The 22,413-nt window shown below is 47.4% G+C and overlaps 1 protein-coding gene across 2 annotated transcripts in view; it reads left to right on the top strand.

Annotated features, from left to right (window-relative positions):
- The first annotated feature begins 889 nt into the window (after positions 1-889).
- Positions 890-22,413, top strand: part of GALNT16 (polypeptide N-acetylgalactosaminyltransferase 16) — a 100,112-nt gene continuing 78,588 nt past the window's right edge. The window contains exon 1 of one of the 2 annotated variants that reach the window (XM_027111610.1): positions 890-1,705. In XM_027111610.1, the coding sequence (XP_026967411.1) occupies positions 1,529-1,705 (177 nt within the window). In that variant the 5' untranslated portion in view covers positions 890-1,528. The remainder of the gene's footprint in view (positions 1,706-22,413) is intronic. The other variant, XM_027111609.1, reaches the window with a different exon arrangement.

A 22,413-nucleotide genomic window follows, 5' to 3' on the forward strand; every position in this document is an offset into this window, starting at 1 on the left:
GATGCAAACAGCCTGACAACCCTGTGTCTCACATGAAAGGGCTTCCTGAGTCCAGACTCGCCCAGCCTGACCAACTTCAACTCCCACCAATAACTTCCCAGCATCCTGGGCCGTGGCACCGCCAGGTAGATCTCTTCCTTGAAAATATCAAGTACTTCCATCCTCTGGACCTTTGCTCATGCTGTTCATGCAGCGCATCCTGCCCTGTCCTCCCTTTCCTGCCTCTTAAGAATTTATTCTAAGGAGTTATCTACCTTCTGTGAGAAGCCTCCCCCTAAGACCACCTCGCAATACAATATTTTTCCTCTGTGATCCCTGCTTAGTTTGTTTATTCCACATCTGAGTGTCTGTTCTGTCCCTGACACTGTGCTGATCTCCTAGAATTAATTTAGCCCACCTTGCCTTCTGCCCGGAGTGAGAGTAGTTCACATCAGATTCTCAGTGCCACCAGGACTGGGGCACAATCTCAATGATTTCTGTGTCCGTGTCTCTCAACACGGTGTTTTGCACTTTGTTCAAAGTGTCAGACGGAGAGGTGGTTTCTAGACTGGGCTCTGCCCACTAATTAGTCGTGCGGTCTCCAGCGAATCTTCTAGCCTCTCTGGCCGCCTCCCTTCTTCCTGATGAAATGGTGATGATAATACCCCAGGGTTGTCCAGGGGACAACGAGGCGGGGTGGAAAGAAGCATCATGAAAGCTGGGAGCCCCAGGCCAACGGAAGAGGGGGGGTGGTTGTACCCCCATTCTCCTTTCACTGGCTATGAAACTGCGTCTCTTCCCCTTCGCTCTCTTCGAATGTCAAGTGCACCAGCTTCCAATCCCTCCTCGGGGCGGGACCTCCGGCGGCTCGGAATCCTAGGCTGCGGAGGATTCCGGTGCAAACTCCAGACGCTCCTCCCGCCCAGCCGTCCCTTTCCAAAGACACGCCGAACACACCTTAAACCCTGTTCCAGAGCGCAGTTCAGAGCGCAGTCCTGAAAGGCAGCTCCGCAGCGCGGGCCCGGGCCGGGGTCGCGCATCTCCAACCGGTGACTCAGGGCCGCTCGGTCCGGGGGTGGGTGGAGGTAGGCGGGACAGACCAGGGCCGCGCGCGGGCAGCCGCCAGGAGCTCGGTCGCCGAGCCGTTGGAGCCGAGACTGGCTCTGGCCCGTCGCCATTGCGCCGCGGGCGTCTGCCTCGCCGGGCCTTCCTCCGGCGCCGCTTTGCACCCGCTACGCTCCTCTCCCGGGGCGCAGCGGCCCCGCAGCCGGCCGGGGCTGGAGCGGGGGGCGGGCTCTGCGCGCGAATGAATGGGCGCCCGCGGGAGGCGTGCGCCTCGGACTGAAGGGCATTAGGACCGTGAGGATCGCTCCGTGCTCCTGTCTCTCCCTATCCCCCCCCCAACCCCCCACCTCTCTCCTTTTTCTGCTCTGCGGGACTGAGCAGCCCCGCGCGAGCGAAAACAAACAGCTGAGGCTGCGAGTGCCCCCGCTCCGGCTCCAAGAGCACGCCGGCCCGGGCCCCTACTCCGGGCGCCCAGCCGCCCACCATGAGGAAGATCCGCGCCAATGCCATCGCCATTCTGACCGTAGCCTGGATCCTGGGCACTTTCTACTACTTATGGCAGGACAACCGAGCCCACGCAGCATCCTCCGGCGGCCGGGGCGCGCAGAGGGCCGGCGGGAGGCCGGAACCGCTCCGGGAGGACCGCACCATCCCGCTCATTGTGAGTACGCGTTGCGAGCCGAGCGGCCGGCCGGGGAGCCGCGGCGCGCGTCCTAGCCCCGCGCGGCAGCAGAGGGCGAGAGGCCAGGCCGGGGGCTGCGTGCCCGCCGCGCCCCGCCGGCTTTGTATACGTTGGAGCATTCCTGTCCGTTGTTATGGCAACCTCTGTCGGGCTAGCGGGGCCAGGGCGCACGGATGCAGGGAGGGTGACAGCGGGTGGGGGTTGGGAGAAAGTACTGCAAGTTTGGTGGGCCCGGCGTGCACGCGCGACTGGGAACGTGGCGGCTTTCCGGGCGCTGCGCAGCCTGGGCCGGGGGCCGAGGGCCGAGGGCCGGGGGCCGAGGGCTAGGGGTTGTCCGCGTCTCATCCGCCCCCGAAGGCGGCTGGACCTTGCGCGCGGCGAGCCGGCAGTGGGAACCACAAGCTGCTAAGCGCGTAGGTGGTTGTGCGCACCCCCCTTCAGCCCCTCGGGGGCAAAGGACGTGGGGTGGGTGCGCTGGGTGAGGCAGGGTCGCTAGGGACTTGCTGGACTTTGAGCTCCCTTCTCAGTCCGGGTCAACTTGAACCTGCTTTTTGGGGGGGCACGGAGGACTCCCCACTATCACCCCCGGGGTTCTTCGGGTCGGGGAAAGGTCTTGTCCTGAAGGCGTCCCACGCCCCAACACCAGTCCATCACGACGCGCTAACTAGCAGTGTCTGCGCCCAGGCTCGGAGATTGCCTCTCACGAGGTCAGCCCCGCGATGTCAATGCGAGCGGGAAAACCAAGGCGGCGGGGCACGGTGGAGGTGCGGGGGAGCCCCCCAGGCGCTCTGGGGACCTGGGCTGGGGCGTGCCTGTCGCCGCCTCCGCCCGGGCCCCGGGAGCCGGCTCTTTGTGGCAGGGGCACCTGTTGAGACGGGAGGCTCTGGAACCCGCGAGAGGCGCGCTCAGGCGGGCCGCAGTCTTCCGATGGGGGCGGATGGTGGGCGAGACTCTTGGGCGACCCGACTCGCAGGACAGACTGCTGGGCCCGGTGCAGCCAGGCCGGCGGGGGCCGGAAAGAAGGAGAGCAGAGTGAGGGGTTGAGGGTGGGGGAGTGGAGCAGGGTGGCCATTCTGAAAGATCTGGGTCTGGGGAGGCAGGGGTGAGGAGCTCCTGGCGAGGCGCAGGGTCAGGAGGGCAAAGGCTTGTGTGGAGTAGACTCTGAGATCTTTGTGCCAAGGCAGCTGAGCCCCAGGAATACGGTGTGTTGTTTGTAGTGGCAGTTGTAGGCGTGGAAGTGCTCTGTAGTCCCATCCTGCCCTAGATTCCCTTTCTTGTTACCTACCCGGAAAGAAGTGAAAATCCCCTGCAAAAGAACCATATTTCCAGGCTTTGCCTGAGGAGACCTTGGGGTTTGTGGGTTTTCCCCAGCCCCACTCCCCCATTGCCAGATCCCCCGTCTGGTTGAGCTCTCTGGGGGTGAGCCTGATTAGGTGGAGTGTTCCCTTCTGGGCTGAGGGTCCCTGCCACTAAGACACTGTTTCCAAAGCACTTGTGGATGTTTGGACGGAAGGGCTGATGAGGGAAAGCCTCCTGTGTTAAAGACCCCAGAATGTTGGATCTAGGTGGACAGATTCAAGTTGGAACTGGGCAAACCAGGAGTGGCCCCATACCCCCAGGGAGCTCCCACAGCAGGGACTCATCCAAGCTGCCCTGTTCTTACGCTCTGAGAGGGCCAGCTCTGGTCCAGGGTAGGCGGGCCTGGAGTGGCAGGGAAGAGGCAGGCTGCCCAGATGTTCTGTCCTTCTCTGTGGTGACGTGATGGAAGGAGGGTCTGAGCTGCAAGAGGAGGAGGGGAGAGAGGAGGGGGAATGGAAGGGAAGAGCACAGAGATACTAACTGCTGCTCAAAGCCTGAGGCTGGTCTCATCACAGGTGCCTCTGCTTCGAAATCCGGGAAAGCCACTCAGACTGAGAGCCTGGGAATGGTGCTGGGGGCTTGGGGGGGCATTGCTGGAGGTGGGCGGCACTCGTTTTGAGGGGTGGCAATGGCAGGTCATGGGGGCTGCAGTGAACATCCTCTCGGCCCTCTCCCTGTTCCCATGGGGTTTGACTTACTGCAGATTAGAAGAGGGCTGTGAACTGGAAGCCCAGTGAGTTTAAAGTGTGAAGGAGTATCGGGGAGCCAGGAATGGAGGTGCAGGAAGAGAGGGAGAGTGGAAGTTCCTGGGAGTGAGCCGCGAGCCTTCTCTGGCCACTCGGGGCATAGCCAGCTCCCTCGTTGTTCTTAGGCTTTAAGCCCTGAATGTCTGTTCCATAGGCATTGATCCCCAGTCACACCCTGCCTTTGACACAGCCTTGCATTGTATTCCCATATTCGAGGTATTTCGCTTCAGTGGGACTTCCAGTCATCGGCCTGTCTCCTCATTGAATGGAAGCTATCGTGCAGGGACAATGCAGGAAGCTTCTTGCATCCCCACCTTGATGAGCACAGCAAGACTTAATAAGTACTGTTACACGAGTGAAGTAGGATTTCTGCCCAACTCTGGGAGCAATGATCCAAGCTTCATATCCCACTAATACTTTATTCCAGCTCCAGCTGACTATAACTAGAGAGCCAGGGGAATGTATGTTCAGCTTCTCTGGGAGGTAAACCCTTTGTTCAACTTAAAAGGGGCAGGTGCAGCTGAAGATTTAATTTCTCTTTGAAATCTGTGGTTAACCTCTCACTGGTCTTCTTGCCATTCCAGAACACGTCTCTGTCTAGTTGGACCAGAATGCGCTGCATGTGGATTTTCAGATTCTTAGGGAATGATGTGGCTAGTCCGGCTGACAGAGGCTGAGAAAATTCAGACAAGCATCATCATCACTCCCCTGGGGAATCAGAGAGCTGAGCTGGAAAAGGGAGGGTCTGCATAACAGCCTGGGCCAGGAGGCAGCTCCGTCTTCACAATGTCTGGGTGATTCCAAGCCAGCCAAGTTGTTTCTGGACCTTGGAGACAATTGTTTGGCATTGCAGGGTGTCGGCATGGCAACCGTATGGCCCAGATATCTCAGGGAGGTCCTAATTTTTAATATTCTGCCCTGTTGTCAGCCCATGTGGCATAAATTTTGATGTGAAAAATTGGTTATAGAATCTGTAAAACTAAAGGGAGATACGGACTTCATCCATAAATGGCTGCTTATGATGTGGCAGGGTTTGTGATTTTTCCATGCTGTACGTTAAGGGCAAAGCAGTGGATTTGGGGATATCCACTTGAATCTACATTGATGCTCACTGGCTCTGGACTGCCTCCAAAGCAGGAGGTGGAGCAGACACAGCTGGCCTTCAGTCTTTAGGACTCACAGTCGGGAAGAACATTTGTGGTTGGTTTGGTTTTCCATATGCTAATTCTCTAATAGGCGTGGGTGGGATGCGAAGGTGTTACATGGAATTTCACTTTACAGACATATTTTTAAAAGACTATCCATTGTGGGCATTTTCAGGATAGGTGTACTCATTTGCAACGTCTCCTATTTGAAACCATGAACGTTTTAGGCAAGAGTTTTCCTAAACTGGAGTTTTTTATCCTACAGTTGGGATACTGCTGAGTGAGCATGGACAAAAACTTACATCTCTGGACCTTGGGTATTTTATATGTTAAATTTGGGTGAGGGAAATTCCCTGGTGGTCCAGTGGTTAGGACTCTGCGCTTTCACTGCGCAGGGCATGGGTTCGATCCCTGGTTGGGGAACTAAGAGCCCACAAGCCTCACGGTGTGGCCGAATAAATAAATAAATTTGGGTGAAATGGTTTGTTAGGTGTGTTGATCCTTGGATAAGCTGATGATAGCTTCCTTTCTAGAAGCAAATAAATGGCTTTAAGAGAGTTCTTTTGAATGGTGTTGTGAGATTTATGGCTAGCTGAGGGATACCCCTGTCCAGAGTTGGTCCTGTAGTAACCCCTGAGGCTGCACAGGGATCCCCACTTACCTAGTAGAAGGGAACAAAGAAGATGGCTTTTCCAGCACTGTTCTCTGAGAGCAGAGGCTTCAATTAAAATAAATATAAATTAAATTATATTTAATTTGTGTAGGTGCCCAGTTCTCTTTGCCCCACAGACACCCCCAGTTCCCTTTGCCAACATGTCTGGACTGAAAGGGCTTGGTTTCCCATCCCTGAATTACTCTGTAGGGTTCCAAGGAATGGAACTGTGGCTAGCGGGTAAAAGTTGCAGGGAGAGAGATTTGTTTTTACCAGAAGCAACACTTTCTCACTGAGCTGACTGTCACGGGAATGGTCCAAAGGCTGACCAGGGTTTCTCTTCACACTCCCTGTGGCCAGGTCAGCGCTTTCTTCCAGCAGCAGTGGGAGGAGGAGAAAAAGGCCCGTGGTCCTGACTGTCTCGGAAGATGTTAGGCAGCTCTGTAACCGAGTTTGAAATAGGGCCCAATTATTATACTGCAAGAGACCTGGCGCCCTGGGAAGCAAGGCTGGCTGAACACACTGAGGCCAGGGAGGAGGGTGATGAAAAAGAAACCCATAACTGCCACAGTGCTGTCCCCTCCCTGTTCCTTTGGAGCTGCCAAACAGGGAAGGAGAGGGGGCCAAGGCTGGTCAGAGGCAAGGCTGCAAAGCCGGAAGTGCTGGTCTCAGGCTCTTTCCTGCTCCCCAGAACGAGGCCCACAAAGGTTTTCCACCCACCTGAGGCCCCTTGAGTCTGACCTTCCCATATACCACTTCTATTTCCCTCATCCAGCCTGGGGAGAGTTTCCAGGTGGCCTGTCCTGCGTCCCGGGGCCTTGCCCATTGCTTTCCAGGGCGGTGCCGGCTGGCAGTGCCCCTGAGCTGTGTTTATGGAGGAGACTGAAGCCCAGGCCTGCCTGGCTCCCCAACACCCTGAATTTCAGCCACACCCTTTGCCAGTATCTGGTTAGAGACAGTAAGGCCACCGGAGGACTTCTGTGAACATTTCAGAACCGGTAGGAGTGGCGGACAAGGGGTGTTTGGGGACAGAGGGGGCCATCATTATACTCTGTAGGCAAGGTAAGGCTCAGACCACAGCTGGGGAGACACCGAGGCAAGTCTGCCCCAGGTATGGCCTTTCCACTTTTCTGGACCTATTAGGAAGAGCTGCAAGTTTAGCCTAAGGGCACCAGTGCCACTTCCTTGCCATTCCATGAAGTGAGGTGTGGCTCCGTGGAGATGAAGACAACACTGTCTCAGAGCACAGGGTTTGGGGGGGGGGGGCGGTGACCACATCTCTTAACATGCTCCAAATTGTGGGCCCTGACGTTGCGATTCACCCAGGCCCTAGCTAGGCCAGGTCCAGGCAGAAGGAAACGGCTCAGGGTGGAAACGGATGTTGGCTACCAGGGATCAGGAGATGAAGGGATAGAAAGAGGATGCAGAATGAAGGCCAAGTGATCCCCCTTCTAGGCTCAACCCTACTCCCAAGGGGCTGTGTTTCCATAAGTGAGTCACTTCCACTCTCGGGGTCTTAGTTTCCTCATCTGTCAGATGAGGGTTGAACTAGAGGATCTCCAAGGTCCCTCCCAGCTCAAACCAACTTTGACCTTTTGGACTCATTCCTGCAAAGGTGAGGTGGCCGCAAGCCAGGGCTCGTGGTCTGATGGTGCTTGGATTAAGGAGAATAGGGCCGGGGGTGAGGTGTACAAAGACCAGACCACTTGTGTTCAGAAGAGCATGAAACCAGTTCTCATAAGGAATAACCTGTACCAAGCCCACCCCGCTCTCTTCTCTTGAAACACTGTCTGATGGAGGGACGCAGCTCGCCTTCTGCTGAAGGAGAATTCCATTGTATTTGTGCGTGTCTGGGAGGCATGCAGACACATGTGCAGGAGTGTCTCTGGGTGGACTTCAGACTCTCGACAATCCGGGAAGACCAGAAGGACTTTGCAACAATCTGCAAAGACCCCTGAGTAGAGAATTCATAGTCTCAAGCTCTTGGACTTTATTCAGAAGACAGGCATGGAATTAGGCCACAGCCTAGAAATCCGCTTTTTTTGGCCTCATTGCGAGGCATGTGGGATCTTAGTTTCTCGACCAGACATCGAACCCATGCCCTCTGCAGTAGAAGCTCACAGTCTTAACCGCTGGACTGCCAGGGAAGTCCCCGAAATACACACTTTTTGTAAAAATCAGTTTAAGGAGTTCAGAAGGTTGTCCATCTCCTGGTAACCTTCAGGTTTTCATAGGTTGCATATACAGCAGATTAAAAGAAGCAAGATGAGGGCAGAGCTAGGAGCTGCTGATACACTGAGAAGTGACAGGTGACAGCAAAGGACCAACCAGCCATGTGAGGTTGGAGCAGCCCCCCTCCCACAGGTACACACTGGTCAGAAGTGCTGAAGGCATCGTTTATTCCTTCACTTGACAATTATTTACTGAGTACCTACTGTGCCAGGACTGTTATAGGCTCTGGGGATAACAAAACAGGCAAAATCCCTGCTCTCAAAGAGCTCACATCCTAGTCGGGGAGACAGACCATAAATAGATATACAATGTGTTAGGTGATGGCAAACGCTATGAAAATAAAATAAAGTGGCAAAAGGGGACAGAAAGATGATAGAAGGATGGCGAGAAAAGGCTTGTTGGATAAGATGGTGTTTGAGCTGCAGCATGAATGGAAAGAGTGAGCCATGCAGACATCTAGGGAGAGAGTGTACCAGCCAGCCAAAGCCCAGGGCAACTATCTCTACAGGGTAAGCAAGGGTAAAAGTGGCCCAAGGTGAAAGCCCAGATCATTAGGCCTTGTAGATCATGGCAAAGATGGGCTCAGAAACATGTTCCTGAGTCATCAGGAAGTGATCAATTACATTCAGTGTACTGGCTTGGGATGTCAGGGAGCTTATGTCATTCAGTTCAGAAAGACTTCCAGCAGTGTCGTCAGATATATTAGTAAGTGTTGGTTCTTAAAGAGGTAACTAGGTTCTTTGAAAAATGTTCTATGGCTGGAACACTTCATTTCCCCACAATGTGAGATCAGTGAGGTACTTGTGTGTCCTGTGTGTGTGTGTGTGTGTGTGTGAGAGAGAGAGAGAGAGAGAGGAGGCTGGTGAGGGGGAACAGAGGGTGCTAGTGCCTGAAGAGATTTAAAAGACAAAAGATAATGGAGCCCTTGTTGAAATGTTGGAGTAGGGCAGGACGGGAGGCTGCTCTTGGGGAGAGTTTTGTGCAGGAAGGAGAATTCCTCTGTGCGCTGGTACCTGATCCAGCACCCCTTTGTTTCTTCGTCTGGTTCATCGTGTTCTCTTCAGGTGCATTCGGGACTCCGGAAAAGATGTTTTCTGGCAATGCAGGAACTTGGAATTCTTGCCCTTTCCTGCCCTCTTCTGTACAAACAGACCCTGGAGGCTGAAGCTTCCAGGGCCTTCCCGCAGACAGGGAGGTGGGCACCTATGCCTGGGTGGACACCTGAGGCCTGGCAGAATCAACGACCCCACACAGCTTTTTGTTCAGGCAGGAGGTGGGTGAGAGGGGCTGCTTTCTGGAAGTGGGCTCTGCCTGGGCCTGTCTGAGGCCATGTGCACTGATGTTTCGTGGATTTCCCAGTGCCCAGGAGACTGGTATGATGGGGCTTCATGTGGCCGGCAAGCTGCAGCCACTCTATTTTTGTGGTTCAGGTCACACACCTTCAGTCCCAGAGCCCTGTCAGTCATGCGCTTTTAGACACCGCTTTTCAGACTTCAGATTTCCATCCCTTTATCTTCTTACAGCAGCTCCGGCTTTTAGCTTCTTTAAACTAACTGCTGGGGAGGGCTTCTGACATTTCAAGGTCTTTAATTTCAAGAGGGTCTGGCCTTGATGCCAGAGGGAACCTATGTTGCCTTCCAAAGTGGCCAAGTCAGTTCCAGGGGGCTTAGCTTCTGCTGCCTCATAAGTCTGCGACCAGATTCTTTGCTTGGAAGCCATCTTTTCCCCTTCCTGTGAAATCCCTTACTGGGTGCTGGGGGACAGCTGGCGGGGGGTATGGGAGGCTGGAGGCATCATCCCAGCGTTTGGGGTAGAGCCCAGCCTGAGGCTCAAGGAGAAAGAAACTGTGATTGATTAGTGATGTCTGCTGTGGTGCTGGCGGCTTGAAGGAGTAAAGTGATTGAGCCACAGCCCCCAGATAGTTCACCAACCCAAGAGGCCAGAGGAAGAAAGGGAACCAAGGGACAGAGCGCACCCTACAGGGACCAGGGAAGGCGATGGAGGACCTTCTGGAGCCACAGGCCAAGAGGGATTCCAGGTAGGAGCAGAGGTGCCCATAGTAACGTTTTAGCACCATCTTGGTGCCACCTTGTATGGGCATGAAAATGGCAAGGGCCTTCTCCCAAAACACCAAAAGGAAATGACTTGCCCCTGGATGAACCCCCAAATTGCCCACCCCTGGTTTTTTGCAAAGCAGAAACACAGCATCACCTAGACAACCCTTCCAGCCAAGCAGGGTCCCTGAACCACACCTGGGCAGGGGCACAGAGCCAGGTTGGGGTGGACTAGCCCAAGAACTGCAGAGCATGGAGCCTGGGAGATCTGAACACCTGTGCTGGGACAAAGCTGAGAGCAAGCCAAGCTGAGAGGGTAAGAAAGGGCCTGGTCAGAGAATGAAACCGGTTGTGAGGCCCACACCTGAGCAGGAGTGTCCAGAAGAGCCAGGCCATGGGTTCCCTGAACATAGTCACAGGGGCTCTGATGGGAGATGGCAGCTGCCCACAGGTAGGGAGAGCCCTGCAGGGTCCAGACCTGCACTGACCAAGGTCAGCAGCCACCAGCCCCATGTGGCTATTGGGTGCTTGAAACGTGGCTAGTGCAACAGAAGAAACTGAATGTTTAATTTTATTTAATTTTAATTGATTTAAATTTAAAAGCCATTTCAGTTATTGGAAAACTTCTAGGAGTGTTTAGAAGAACTTCAGTATATGGAATCTACATTTTCAGCTGTAAATTTTATGAAATCTCAATATAGATAAAATATTTCAGGTGAAAATTTAGTATCTTGTTTTTAATTTGATTTTTAAAATATTTATTTATTTGGTTGCACTGGGTCTTAGTTGCAATAGGTGGGCTCCTTAGTTGCAGCTTTGTGGGCTCCTTAGTTGCAGCTTCATGGGCTCCTTAGTTGTGGCATGTGAATTCTTACTTGGGGCATGCATGTGGGATCTAGTTCCCTGACCAGGGATCGAACCCGGCCTCCTGCATTGGGAGCGCAGAGTTTTACCCACTGTGTCACCAGGGAAGTCCCAAAAATTTAGTATCTTAATTGAAATGTGCAGACTTCCCTGGTGGCGCACTGGTTGGGAGACCACCTGCCAATGCAGGGGACACAGGTTCAATCCCTGGTTCCAGGGGGATCCCACATGCTGCGGAGCAACTGAGCCCGTGCTCCACAACTGCTGAGCCTGCGCTCTAGAGCCCGGAAGACACAGCTGCTGAGCCCAAGTGCTGCAACTACTGAAGCCCACGTGCCTAGAGCCTGTACTCTGCAACAAGAGAAGCCACCGCAATGAGAAGCCCGTGCACCGCATGAAGAGTAGCCCCCTCTCGCCTCAACTAGAGAAAGCCTGCACGCGGCAATGAAGAACCAAAGCAGCCAAAAAATAATTTAAAAAAGAAAGAAAGAAAGAAAGAAATGTGCTATGAGTGTAAAGTACATACTGGATTTCAGAGACTTAGTACAAAAAAGAATTAAAATACTTTACTAATATTTTTTATATTCTGTGTTGAAATAATATTTGGATATATTGGGCTAAATAAAATATATTATTAAAATTAATTTTACCTGTTTTTTTCCTTTTTTTAATGTGGCCACTAGAAATTTTAAAATTATATATGTGGCTTGTATCCTGTTTCTTCAGACGTCGCTCGTCCTTACATGTGTTCATGACCCCTTTCTAAAGTGCTACGAGGTTGTCAGCAGAAGGTTATATATAAAGTAAAGAATGTGGCTATGTTCCTAGCTTACCTTGACTTCAGGATGAGTACTTTCTGATCCAGCTGCTGCTGAGTCTTTAGTTCCTATTTCACCATTATCTATGGGCACAGACACCTCCCAGTCTGGGCCCTCATCCTTATACCATCATTAAAACCAAGGTCAATGTTTTCTTTCAGTGTCTTCTCTTTTTAAAGTCCCTTCTAGGGCTTCCCTGGTGGCGCAGTGGTTAAGAATCTGCCTGCCAATGCAGGGGACACGGGTTTGAGCCCTGGTCTGGGAAGATCCCACATGCCGCGGAGCAACTAAGCCCGCAAGCCACAACTACTGAGCGCCCACACCTAGAGCGCATGCTCCACAACAAGGGAAGCCACTGCAGTGAGAAGCCTGCACACTGCAATGAAGAGTAGCCCCTGCTCGCCACAACTAGAGAAAGCCGTGCACAGCAACGAAGAACCAAAAGCAGACAAAAATAAATAAACCCAAACAAGCAAACAAATAAATAAAGTCCCTTCTAGACATGCAGATGGCCAAGAAGCACATGAAAAGCTGCTCAACATCACTAATCGTTAGAGAAATGCAAATCAAAACTACAATGAGGTATCAGCTCACACCAGTTAGAATGGGCATCATCAGACAATCTACAAACAACAAATGCTGGAGAGGGTGTGGAGAAAAGGGAACCCTCTTGCACTGTTGGTGGGAATGTAAATTGATACAGCCACTGTGGAGAACAGTACGGAGCTTCCTTAAAAAACTAAAAATGGAATTACCATATGACCCGGCAATCCCACTACTGGGCATATACCCAGAGAAAACCATAATTCAAAAAGACACATGCACCCCAATGTTCACTGCAGCACTATTTTCGATAGCCAGGTCATGGAAGCAACCTAAATGCCCATCGACAGACGAATGGATAAAGAAGATGTGGTACATACATACAATGGAATATTATTCAGCCATAAAAAGGGATGAAATTGGGTCATTTGTAGAGACGTGGATGGATCTAGAGACTGTCATACAGAGTGAAGTAAGTCAGAAAGAGAAAAACAAATATTGTATATTAACACATATATATGGATCTAGAAAAATGGTACAGATGAACCAGTTTGCAGGGCAGAAATAGAGATACAGATGTAGAGAACAAACGTATGGACACCAAGAGGGGAAAGTGGTGGGGCAGGGTGGTGGTGGTGGGATGAACTGGGAGATTGGGATTGATATATATACACTAATATGTATAAAATAGATAATTAATAAAAACCTGCTGTATAAAAAATAAGTAAAATAGGGCTTCCCTGGTGGCGCAGTGGTTGAGAGTCCGCCTGCCGATGCAGGGGACACGGGTTTGTGCCCCGGTCCGGGAAGATCCCACATGCCACGGAGAGGCTGGGCCCGTGAGCCATGGCCACTGAGCCTGCACGTCTGGAGCCTGTGCTCCGCAACGGGAGAGGCCACAACAGTGAGAGCCCACGTACCGCAAAAAAAAAAAAGTAAAATAAATTCAAAAATTCAAATAAAAATAAAATTGAGGTATAATTGAAAAAAAAAAGTCCCTTCTAAACTCTTGCTGTGATGAAAATCGGTTTTGGAGGAGAGGTAAGAGCAGTGGAGGCAGGGAGCCTTTCTACTCCCTTGGAAACTAGAGGGATTAGTTCCAGTCTGTTGCTTTTGGTGTTTTGTCTTTGTCCTGTTAGAGCCAGAATGACAAATAGGGCTCAGCTCTACTGCCAACTCAGAACCTGTGGAAGTGGTGTCCTGGAGCACTGTGGTGAGAAGGATTCTGAAGCTGCATGCAGACTGAGTGGGAAACAGGCAGTTGATTAGCCATGTCTGTAAAGGGCAAGTAAGGGGACTGTAGAACATGTACATTGTATTTACTGATCCTGCATTGATGAAGCTGCCTTATCCGAGAGATTTTCTCCACTTAAAGCACATGCTTTGGGACTTCCTTGTGGTCCAATGGGTAAGACTCCGCACTCCCAATGCAGGGGGACTCGCTTCAATTCCTGGTCGGGGAAGTAGATCCCACATGCATGCTGCAACTAAGAAGTCTGCATGCTGCAACTAAAAGATCCCGTGTGCCACAACTAAGACCCGGCGCAGCCTAAATAAGTAAATAAAAAGAAAGATATGCTTTAAGACATTGACCACTTTGAAGAAACAGGGATGAGGCTTGTATTGAGTCAGATGTGCAGAGGAATGTTCTTTTTTCTCCCTTTGGACATGGTACATGTTTAATATACAAGAGATGGGAAATCAAAAAGGACCTGAAAAATCACCCTAAAACCCACCATTCAGGCTTACCACTATTAACATTTTGGTGAATAATCAATTCAGATCTTTTCTGGTGGATTTTTCTTAGTGAAATCATACATTTTATCCTGCTTTGTCCCTGGTTCTTTTCATTTAACACTTTATCTTTCTATGTCACCTTTCTATGTCATTGTCTTCTTCCAAATATTTTTTAAAGGCTGCCTAGAATTTCAGCGGGTGAATGTTCCATAGATTATATAATCACAGTTCATAAATGATGGATATTTACATTAGACTGAACAATATGAAACTGTTCTTTTTAGATGAAAAATAGTCAAATGTTCGCAGTTTCATATGGTTCAACCAAATGTTCTCCTGTTTTTTATTTTCGTGAACAACACAACAATGAATATCCTTGCAGGTAAATCTTTACACATAGCCTTGATTAATTCCTTAGATAAATACCTGGAAATGGAGTTGTTGAATAAAATATCAAAAAATAAAGACATAATCTGATAGGGCTGGGATTAGGATGAGGTGAGTGAGGTGAGCGCTGTAAGTGCAGGGCTGGATCCTGTCTTTAAAATTTTAATATTTGATTTAAGAAAATATTTCAGGGCTTCCCTGGTGGTGCAGTGGTTGAGAGTCCGCCTGCCGATGCGGGGGACACAGGTTCGTGCCCCGGTCCGGGAGGATCCCACGTGCCGCAGAGCGGCTGGGCCCGTGAGCCATGGCCGCTGAGCCTGCGCGTCCGGAGCCTGTGCTCAGCAACGGGAGAGGCCACAACAGTGAGAGGCCCGCGTACCGAAAAAAAAAAAAGAAAATATTTCAGTAAAATATAATCTATGTTGATTCCTGAATATTTTTGGTGCCCCTTTACATTTTGCACCTGAGTTCCTCACTTCTCTCACACTAATCCCAGCCCTAGATAACAGTAGTATTTACCTTTTTGAATTGTTATGATGAGTGACTGCGCGTAAACCTCTCAAAACAGCATCCACGGTGAGCACAATAAATGTTGTGTACATTTCCACTCGGAAGGCATTTGTTTTCTAGTGCGTGACAAGCACTGAACTAGAAGTTGGGGTGCAAAGGTGAATGAGCCCCGGCTCCTGCTCTCTAGTTGCTTGGGCTTGGAAGGGAGCTGATGAGGGTGGGGAAGTCTGTGGGTACCATCACAGGGCATGTGCTGAGTAGAGCAAAGACTTTGCCTCCCTCACTGAGAGGGTGATGATGTGGCTGAGACTTTATTTATTTATTTATTTATTTATTTATTAAACAAGACAACTTCAATTAAAAACTTTTATTACATATATATACATTCTTTTTTATATTCTTTTCCATTATGGTATATCAGGATATTGAATAAAGTTCCCTGTGCTATACAGTAGGACCTTGTTGTTTATCCATTCTATATATAACAATTTGCATCTGCTAATCCCAAATTCCCAATCCATCCCTCCTCCCCCCCTCACCCCTTGACAACCACAAGTCTACATCTGTGAGTCTGTTTCTGTTTCGTAGATAAGTTCATTTGTGTCATATTTTAGATTTCACATACAAGTGATATCATACGATATTTGCCTTTTTCTTTCTGACTTACTTCACTTAGTATGATAATCTTTAGGTCTATCCATGTTGCTGCAAATGACATTTAAATCTTTTTATGGCCGAGTAGTATTCCACTGTATATATACACCACATCTTCTTTATCCATTCATCTGTCGATGGACACTTGGGTTGTTTCCATGCCTTGGCTGTTGTGAATAGTGCTGCTATGAACATAGGGGTGCGTGTATCTATTTGAATTACAGTTTGGTCCGGATATATGCCCAGGAGTGGGATTGCTGGATCACATGGCAACTCTATTTTTAGTTTTCTGAGACACCTTCATACTGTTTTCCATAGTGGCTGCACCAACTTACATTCCCACCAACAGTGTTGGAGGGTTCCCTTTTCTCCACACCCTCTCCAGCATTTGTTATTTGCAGACTTTTTAATGATGGCCATTCTCATTGTAGTTTTGATTTGCATGTCTCTAATAATTAGCAGTGTTGAGCATCTTTTCATGTGCCTGTTGGCCATCTGTACGTCTTCTTTGGGGAAATGTCTATTTAGGGCTTCTGGTGGCCAAGACTTTAAAGATGAGCCTATGCTGGCTGAACATGGAGAGAAAGGAATATCAGGCAGGAGGTGTGGCCTGAGTAAAGGCATGGTATGCTTTGCCCAATTCCAGGTCATTTTCTAACCTGGAATGGGGGGTGCGGGGTAGGTCAACAATGAGACTGGATGGGCGGGGGAAGACCCTGGGATTCCACCCTGAGCCGAGCATTCGTTCTGTTCCCAAGTCTCACTGACTACAGGAGAGCTCAGCCTAGAATGATCCACTTTTACTCCCAGGGGTGCCGCTTGCCCTGGGTAACAGAAATGGCAATATTGATGCCTAATACTGATTTCTTCTTATTATTTTCCTATGTTTAATTACAGTAAAATACACATAACATAAACTTTACCATATAAACCATTTAAAAATGTACACAGTGGCATTAAGTACATTCACACTGTTGTGCAAGTGTCACCACCATCCATCTCCAGAACACTTTCATCATCGTAAACTCAAACTCCGCACCCATTAAACACTAACTCTCTATTCCTGCCAGCCCTTGGAAAGCACCATTCTACTTTCTGCCTCAGTGAATGTGCCTCCTCTAGCTACCTCCTGTAAGTGGAATCATACAGTACTTGTCTTTTTGAGACTGGCTTATTCCACTTAGCATAGTGTCCTCAAGGTTCCTCCACTTTACAGCATATGTCAGAATTTCCTTCCTTTTCGTTGTTTTGTTTTTGTTTTAATTTTTGGATTTTATTTTATTTATTTTTTTATACAGCAGGTTCTTATTAGTTATCCATTGTATACCTATTAGTGTATATATGTCAATCCCAATCTCCCAGTTCATCACACACACCCCCAACCCCTGCCACTTTCCCCCCTTGGTGTCTATACGTTTGTTCTCTACATCTGTGTTGCAATTTCTGCCCTGCAAACGAGTTCATCTGTACCATTTTTCTAGCTTCCACATATATGCATTAATATACGATATTTGTTTTTCTTTTTCTGACTTATTTCACTCTGTATGACAGTCCCTAGATCCATCCACGTCTCTACAAATGACCAAATTACATCCCTTTTTATGGCTGAGTAATATTCCATTGTATATATGTACCACATCTTCTTTATCCATTCGTCTGTTGATGGGAATTTAGGTTGCTTCCATGACCTGGCTATTGAAAATAGTGCTACAGTGAACATTGGGGTGCATGTGTCTTTTTGAATTATGGTTTTCTCTGGGTATATGCCCAGTAGTGGGATTGCTGGGTCATATGGTAATTCTATTTTCAGTTTTTTAAGGAACCTCCATACTGTTCTCCACAGTGGCTGTATCAATTTACATTCCCACCAACAGTGGAAGAGCGTTCCCTTCTCTCCACACCCTCTCCAGCATTTGTTGTTTGTAGATTGTCTGATGATGCCCATTCTAACTGCTGTGAGGTGATACCTCATTGTAGTTTTGATTTGCATTTCTCTAATGATTAGTGATGTTGAGCAGCTTTTCATGTGCTTCTTGGCCATCTGCATGTCTTCTTTGGAGAAATGTCTATTTAGGTTTTCTGCCCATTTTTGGATTCCGCTGTGTTTTTTTAATATTGAGCTGCATGAGCTGTTTATATATTGTGAAGATTAATCCTTTGTCCATTGATTCATTAGCAAATATTTTCTCCCATTCTGAGCGTTGTCTTTTTCTCTTGTTTGTAGTTTCCTTTGCTTTGTAAAAGCTTTTAAGTTTCATTAGGTCCCATTTGTTTATTTTTGTTTTTATTTCCATTACTCTAGGAGGGGGATCAAAAAAGATCCTGCTGTGATTTATGTCAAAGTGTTCTTCCTATGTTTTCCTCTAAGAGTTTTATAGTGTCTGGTCTTACATTTAGGTCTCTAATCCATTTTGAGTTTATTTTTGTGTATAGTGTTAGGGAGTGTTCTAATTTCATTCTTTTACATGTAGCTGTCCAGTTTTCCCAGCACCACTTATTGAAGAGACTGTCTTTTCTCCATTGTATATCCTTGCCTCCTTTGTCATAGATTAGTTGACCGTAGATGTGTGGGTTTATCTCTGAGCTTTCTATCCTGTTCCATTGATCTATATTTCTGTTTTTGTGCCAGTATCATATTGTCTTGATTACTGTAGCTTTGTAGTATAGTCTGAAGTCAGGGAGTCTGATTCCTCCAGCTCTGTTTTTTTCCTTCAAGACGGCTTTGGCTATTCAGGGTTTTCTGTGTCTCCATACAAATTTTAAGATTTTTGGTTCTAGTTCTGTAAAAAATGCCATTGGTAATTTGATAGGGATTGCATTGAATCTGTAGACTGCTTTGGGTAGTATAGTCATTTTCACAACGTTGATTCTTCCAATCCAAAAACGTGGTATATCTCTCCATCTGTTTGTATCATCTTTTATTTCTTTCAACAGTGTCTTATAGTTTTCTTCATGCAGGTCTTTTGTCTCGCTAGGTAGATTTATTCCTAGGTTTTTTATTCCTTTAATTGCAGTGGTCAAGGGGAGTGTTTCCTTAATTTCTCTTTCAGATTTTTCATCATTAGTGTATAGGAATGCAAGAGATTTCTGTGCATTAATTTTGTATCCTGCAACTTTACCAGATTCATTGATTACCTCTAGTACTTTTCTGATGCCATTAGGATTCTCTGTGTATAGTATCATGTCATCTGCAAACAGTGACGGGTTTACTTCTTCTTTTCCAATTTGTATTCCTTTTATTTCTTTTTCTTCTCTGATTGCCAGGCCTAGGACTTCCAAAACTATGTTGAATAATAGTGGTGAGAGTGGACATCCTTGTCTTGTTCCTGATCTTAGAGGAAATGCTTTCAGTTTTTCACCATTGAGAATGATGTTTGCTGTGGGTTTGTCATATATGGCCTTTATTATATTGAGGTAGGTTCCCTCTGTGCCCACTTTTTGGAGAGTTTTTATCATAAATGGGTGTTGAATTTTGTCAAAAGCTTTTTCTGCATCTATTGAGATGATCATATGGTTTTTCTTCTTCAGTTTGTTAATGTGGTGTCTCACATGGATTGTTTTGCATATATTGAAAGATCCTTGCATCCCTGGGATAAATCCCACTTGATCATGGTGTATGATCCTTTTAATGTGTTGTTGGATTCAGTTTGCTAGTATTTTGTTGAGGATTTTTGCAGCTATATTCATGAGTAATATTGGTCTGTGATTGTCTTTTTCTGTAGTATCTGTGTCTGGTTTTGGTATCAGGGTGATATGGCCTCATAGAATGAATTTGGGTGTGTTCCTTCCTCTGCAGTTTTTTGGAAGAGTTTGAGAAGGATGGGTGTTAGCTTTTGTCTAAATGTTTGATAGAATTCACCTGTGAAGCCATCTGGTCCTGGACTTTTGTTTGTTGGAAGATTTTTAATCACAGTTTCAATTTCATTACTTGTGATTGGTCTGTTCATATCTTCTATTTCTTCCTGGTTCAGTCTTGGAAGGTTATACCTTTCTAAGAATTTGTCCATTTCTTCCAGGTTGTCCATTTTATTGGCATAGAGTTGCTTGTAGTAGTCTCTTAATATGCTTTGTATTTCGTGGTGTCTGTTGTAACTTCTTTTTCATTTCTAATTTTATTGAGTTGAGTTCTCTCCTTCTTTTTCTTGATGAGTCTGGCTAATGGTTTATCAATTTTGTTTATCTTCTCAAAGAACCAGCTTTTAGTTTTATTGATCTTTGCCATTGTTTTCTTGATTTCTGTTTCATTTATTTGTGCTCTGATATTTATGATTTCTTTCCTTCTGCTAACTTTGGGTTTTGTTTTTTCTTTCTTTAGTTCCTTTAGGTGTAAGGTTAGGTTGTTTATTTGAGATTTTTCTTTTTTCTTGAGGTAGGCTTGTACCGCTATAAACTTCCCTCTTAGAACTGCTTTTGTTGCATCCCATAGGTTTGGGATCATCATGTTTTCATTGTCATTTGTCTCTAGGTATTTTTTGATTTCCTCAGTGACCTCTTGGTTATTTCGTAATATAGTGTTTAGCCTCCATGTGTTTGTATTTTTTATGTTATTTTCCCCTGAAATTGATTTCTAATCTCATAGCGTTGTGGTCAGAAAAGATGCTTGATATGATTTCAATTTTGTTAAATTTACTGAGGCTTGATTTGTGATCCAAGATGTGATCTATCCTGGAGCATGTTCTGTGCGCACTCAAGAAGAAGTGTAATCTGCTCTTTTTGGACGGAATGTACTATAATATCAATGAAATCTATCTGGCCTATTATGTCATTTAAATCTTGTGTTTCCTTATTAATTTTCTGTATGGATGATCTGTCCATTGGTATAAGTGAGATGTTAAACTCCCCCACTATTATTGTGTTACTGTTGATTTCCTCTTTTATAGCTGTTAGCAGTTGCCTTATGTATTGAGGTGCTCCTATGTTGGGTGCATATAGATTTATAATTGTTATATCTTCTTCTTGGATTGATCCCTTGATCATTGTATAGTGTCCTTCCTTGTCTCTTGTAAAATTTTTTATTTTACAGTCTATTTTATCTGATATGGGTATTGCTACCCCAGCTTTCCTTTGATTTCCATTTGCATGGAATATCTTTTTCCATCTCCTCACTTTCAGTCTGTATGTGTTCCTACGTCTGAAGTGGGTCTCTTGTGGACAGCATATATATGGGTCTTGTTTTTGTATCCATTCAGCCAGCCTGTGTCTTTTGGTGGGAGCATTTAATCCATTCACTTTTAAGGTAATTATTGATATGTATGTTTCTATTACCATTTTCTTAATTGTTTTGGGTTTGTTTTTGTAGGTCCTTTTCTTCTCTTGTGTTTCCCACTTAGAGAAATTCCTTTAGCATTTATTGTAGAGCTGGTTTGGTGATGCTGAATTCTCTTAGCTTTTGCTTGTCTGTAAAGCTTTTGACTTCTCCATCGAATGTGAATGAGATCCTTGATGGGTAGAGTAATCTTGGTTGTAGGTTCTTCCCTTTCATCACTTTAAATATGTCATGCCATTCCCTTCTGGCTTGTAGAGTTTCTGCTGAGAAATCAGCTGTTAACCTTATGGGAGTTCCCTTGTATATTATTTGTTGTTTTTCTCTTGCTGCTTTCAATAATTTTTCTTTGTCTTTAATTTTTGCCAATTTGATTACTATGTGTCTCGGCATGTTTCTCCTTGGGTTTATCCTGTCTGGGACTCTTCTGTGCTTCCTGGACTCTGGTGGCTATTTCCTTTCCCATGTAAGGGAAGTTTTCGACTATAATCTCTTCGAATATTTTCTCACGTCCTTTCTCTCTCTTTTCTGCTTCTGGGACCCCTGTAATGCGAATGTTGTTGCATTTAATGTTGTCCCAGAGGTCTCTTAGGCTGTCTTCATTTCTTTTCATTCTGTTTTCTTTATTCTGTTCCACAGCAGTGAATTCCACCATTCTCTCTTCCAGGTCACTTATCTGTTCTTCTGCCTCAGTTATTCTGGTATTGGTTCCCTCTAGTGTAGTTTTCATTTCAGTTATTGTATTGTTCATCTCTGTTTGTTTGTTCTTTAATTCCTCTAGGTCTTTGCTAAACATGTCTTACATCTTCTTTTTTTTTTTTTTTTTTTAAATTGGCTTTCTCTTTGTGGCAAGCGGGGGCCACTCTTCATCACGGTGCGCGGGCCTCTCACTGTCGCGGCCTCTCTTGCTGCGGAGCACAGGCTCCAGACGCGCAGGCTCAGTAGTTGTGGCTCACGGGCCCAGTCGCTCCGCGGCATGTGGGATCCTCCCAGACCAGGGCTCGAACCCGTGTCCCCCGCATTAGCAGGCAGATTCTCAACCTCTGTGCCACCAGGGAAGCCCTCTTACATCTTCTTGATCTTTGCCTCCATTGTTTTTCCGAGGTCCTGGATCATCTTCACTGTCATTATTCTGAATTCTTTTTCTGGAAGGTTGCCTATCTCCACTTCATTTAGTTGTTTCTCTGGGGTTGAATCTTGTTCCTTCATTTGGTACATAGCCCTCTGCCTTTTCATCTTGTCCATCTTTCTGTGATTGTGGTTTTTGTTCCACAGGCTGCAGGATTGTGGTTCTTCTTGCTTCTGCTCTGTGCCCTCTGCTGGATGAGGCTGTCTAAGAGGATTGTGCAAGTTTTCTGATGGGAGGGACTGGTGGTGGGTAGAGCTGGGTGTTGCTCTGGTGGGCAGAGCTCAGTAAAACTTTAATCCACTTGTCTGCTGATGGGTGGGGCTGGGTTCCCTCTCTGTTGGTTGTTTGGCCTGAGGCGGCCCAACGCTGGAGCGTACCCCAGCTCTTTGCTGGGGCTAATGGAGGACTCTGGGAAGGCCCACGCCTAGGAATACTTCCCAGAACTTCTGCTGCCAGTGTCCTTGTCCTCACGGTGAGACACAGCCACCCCCGCCTCTGCAGGAGAACCCCCAACACTAGCAGGTAGGTCTAGTTCAGTCTCCCCTGGGGTCACTGCTCCTTCCCCTGGGTCCCGATGCGCACACTACTTTGTGT

The sequence above is a fragment of the Aethalodelphis obliquidens genome, unplaced genomic scaffold (assembly GCF_003676395.1).
Source record: "Aethalodelphis obliquidens isolate GAN/ISIS:26980383/991018 unplaced genomic scaffold, ASM367639v1 scaffold10, whole genome shotgun sequence".
In the NCBI taxonomy this organism is placed as follows: Eukaryota; Metazoa; Chordata; class Mammalia; order Artiodactyla; family Delphinidae; genus Aethalodelphis; species Aethalodelphis obliquidens.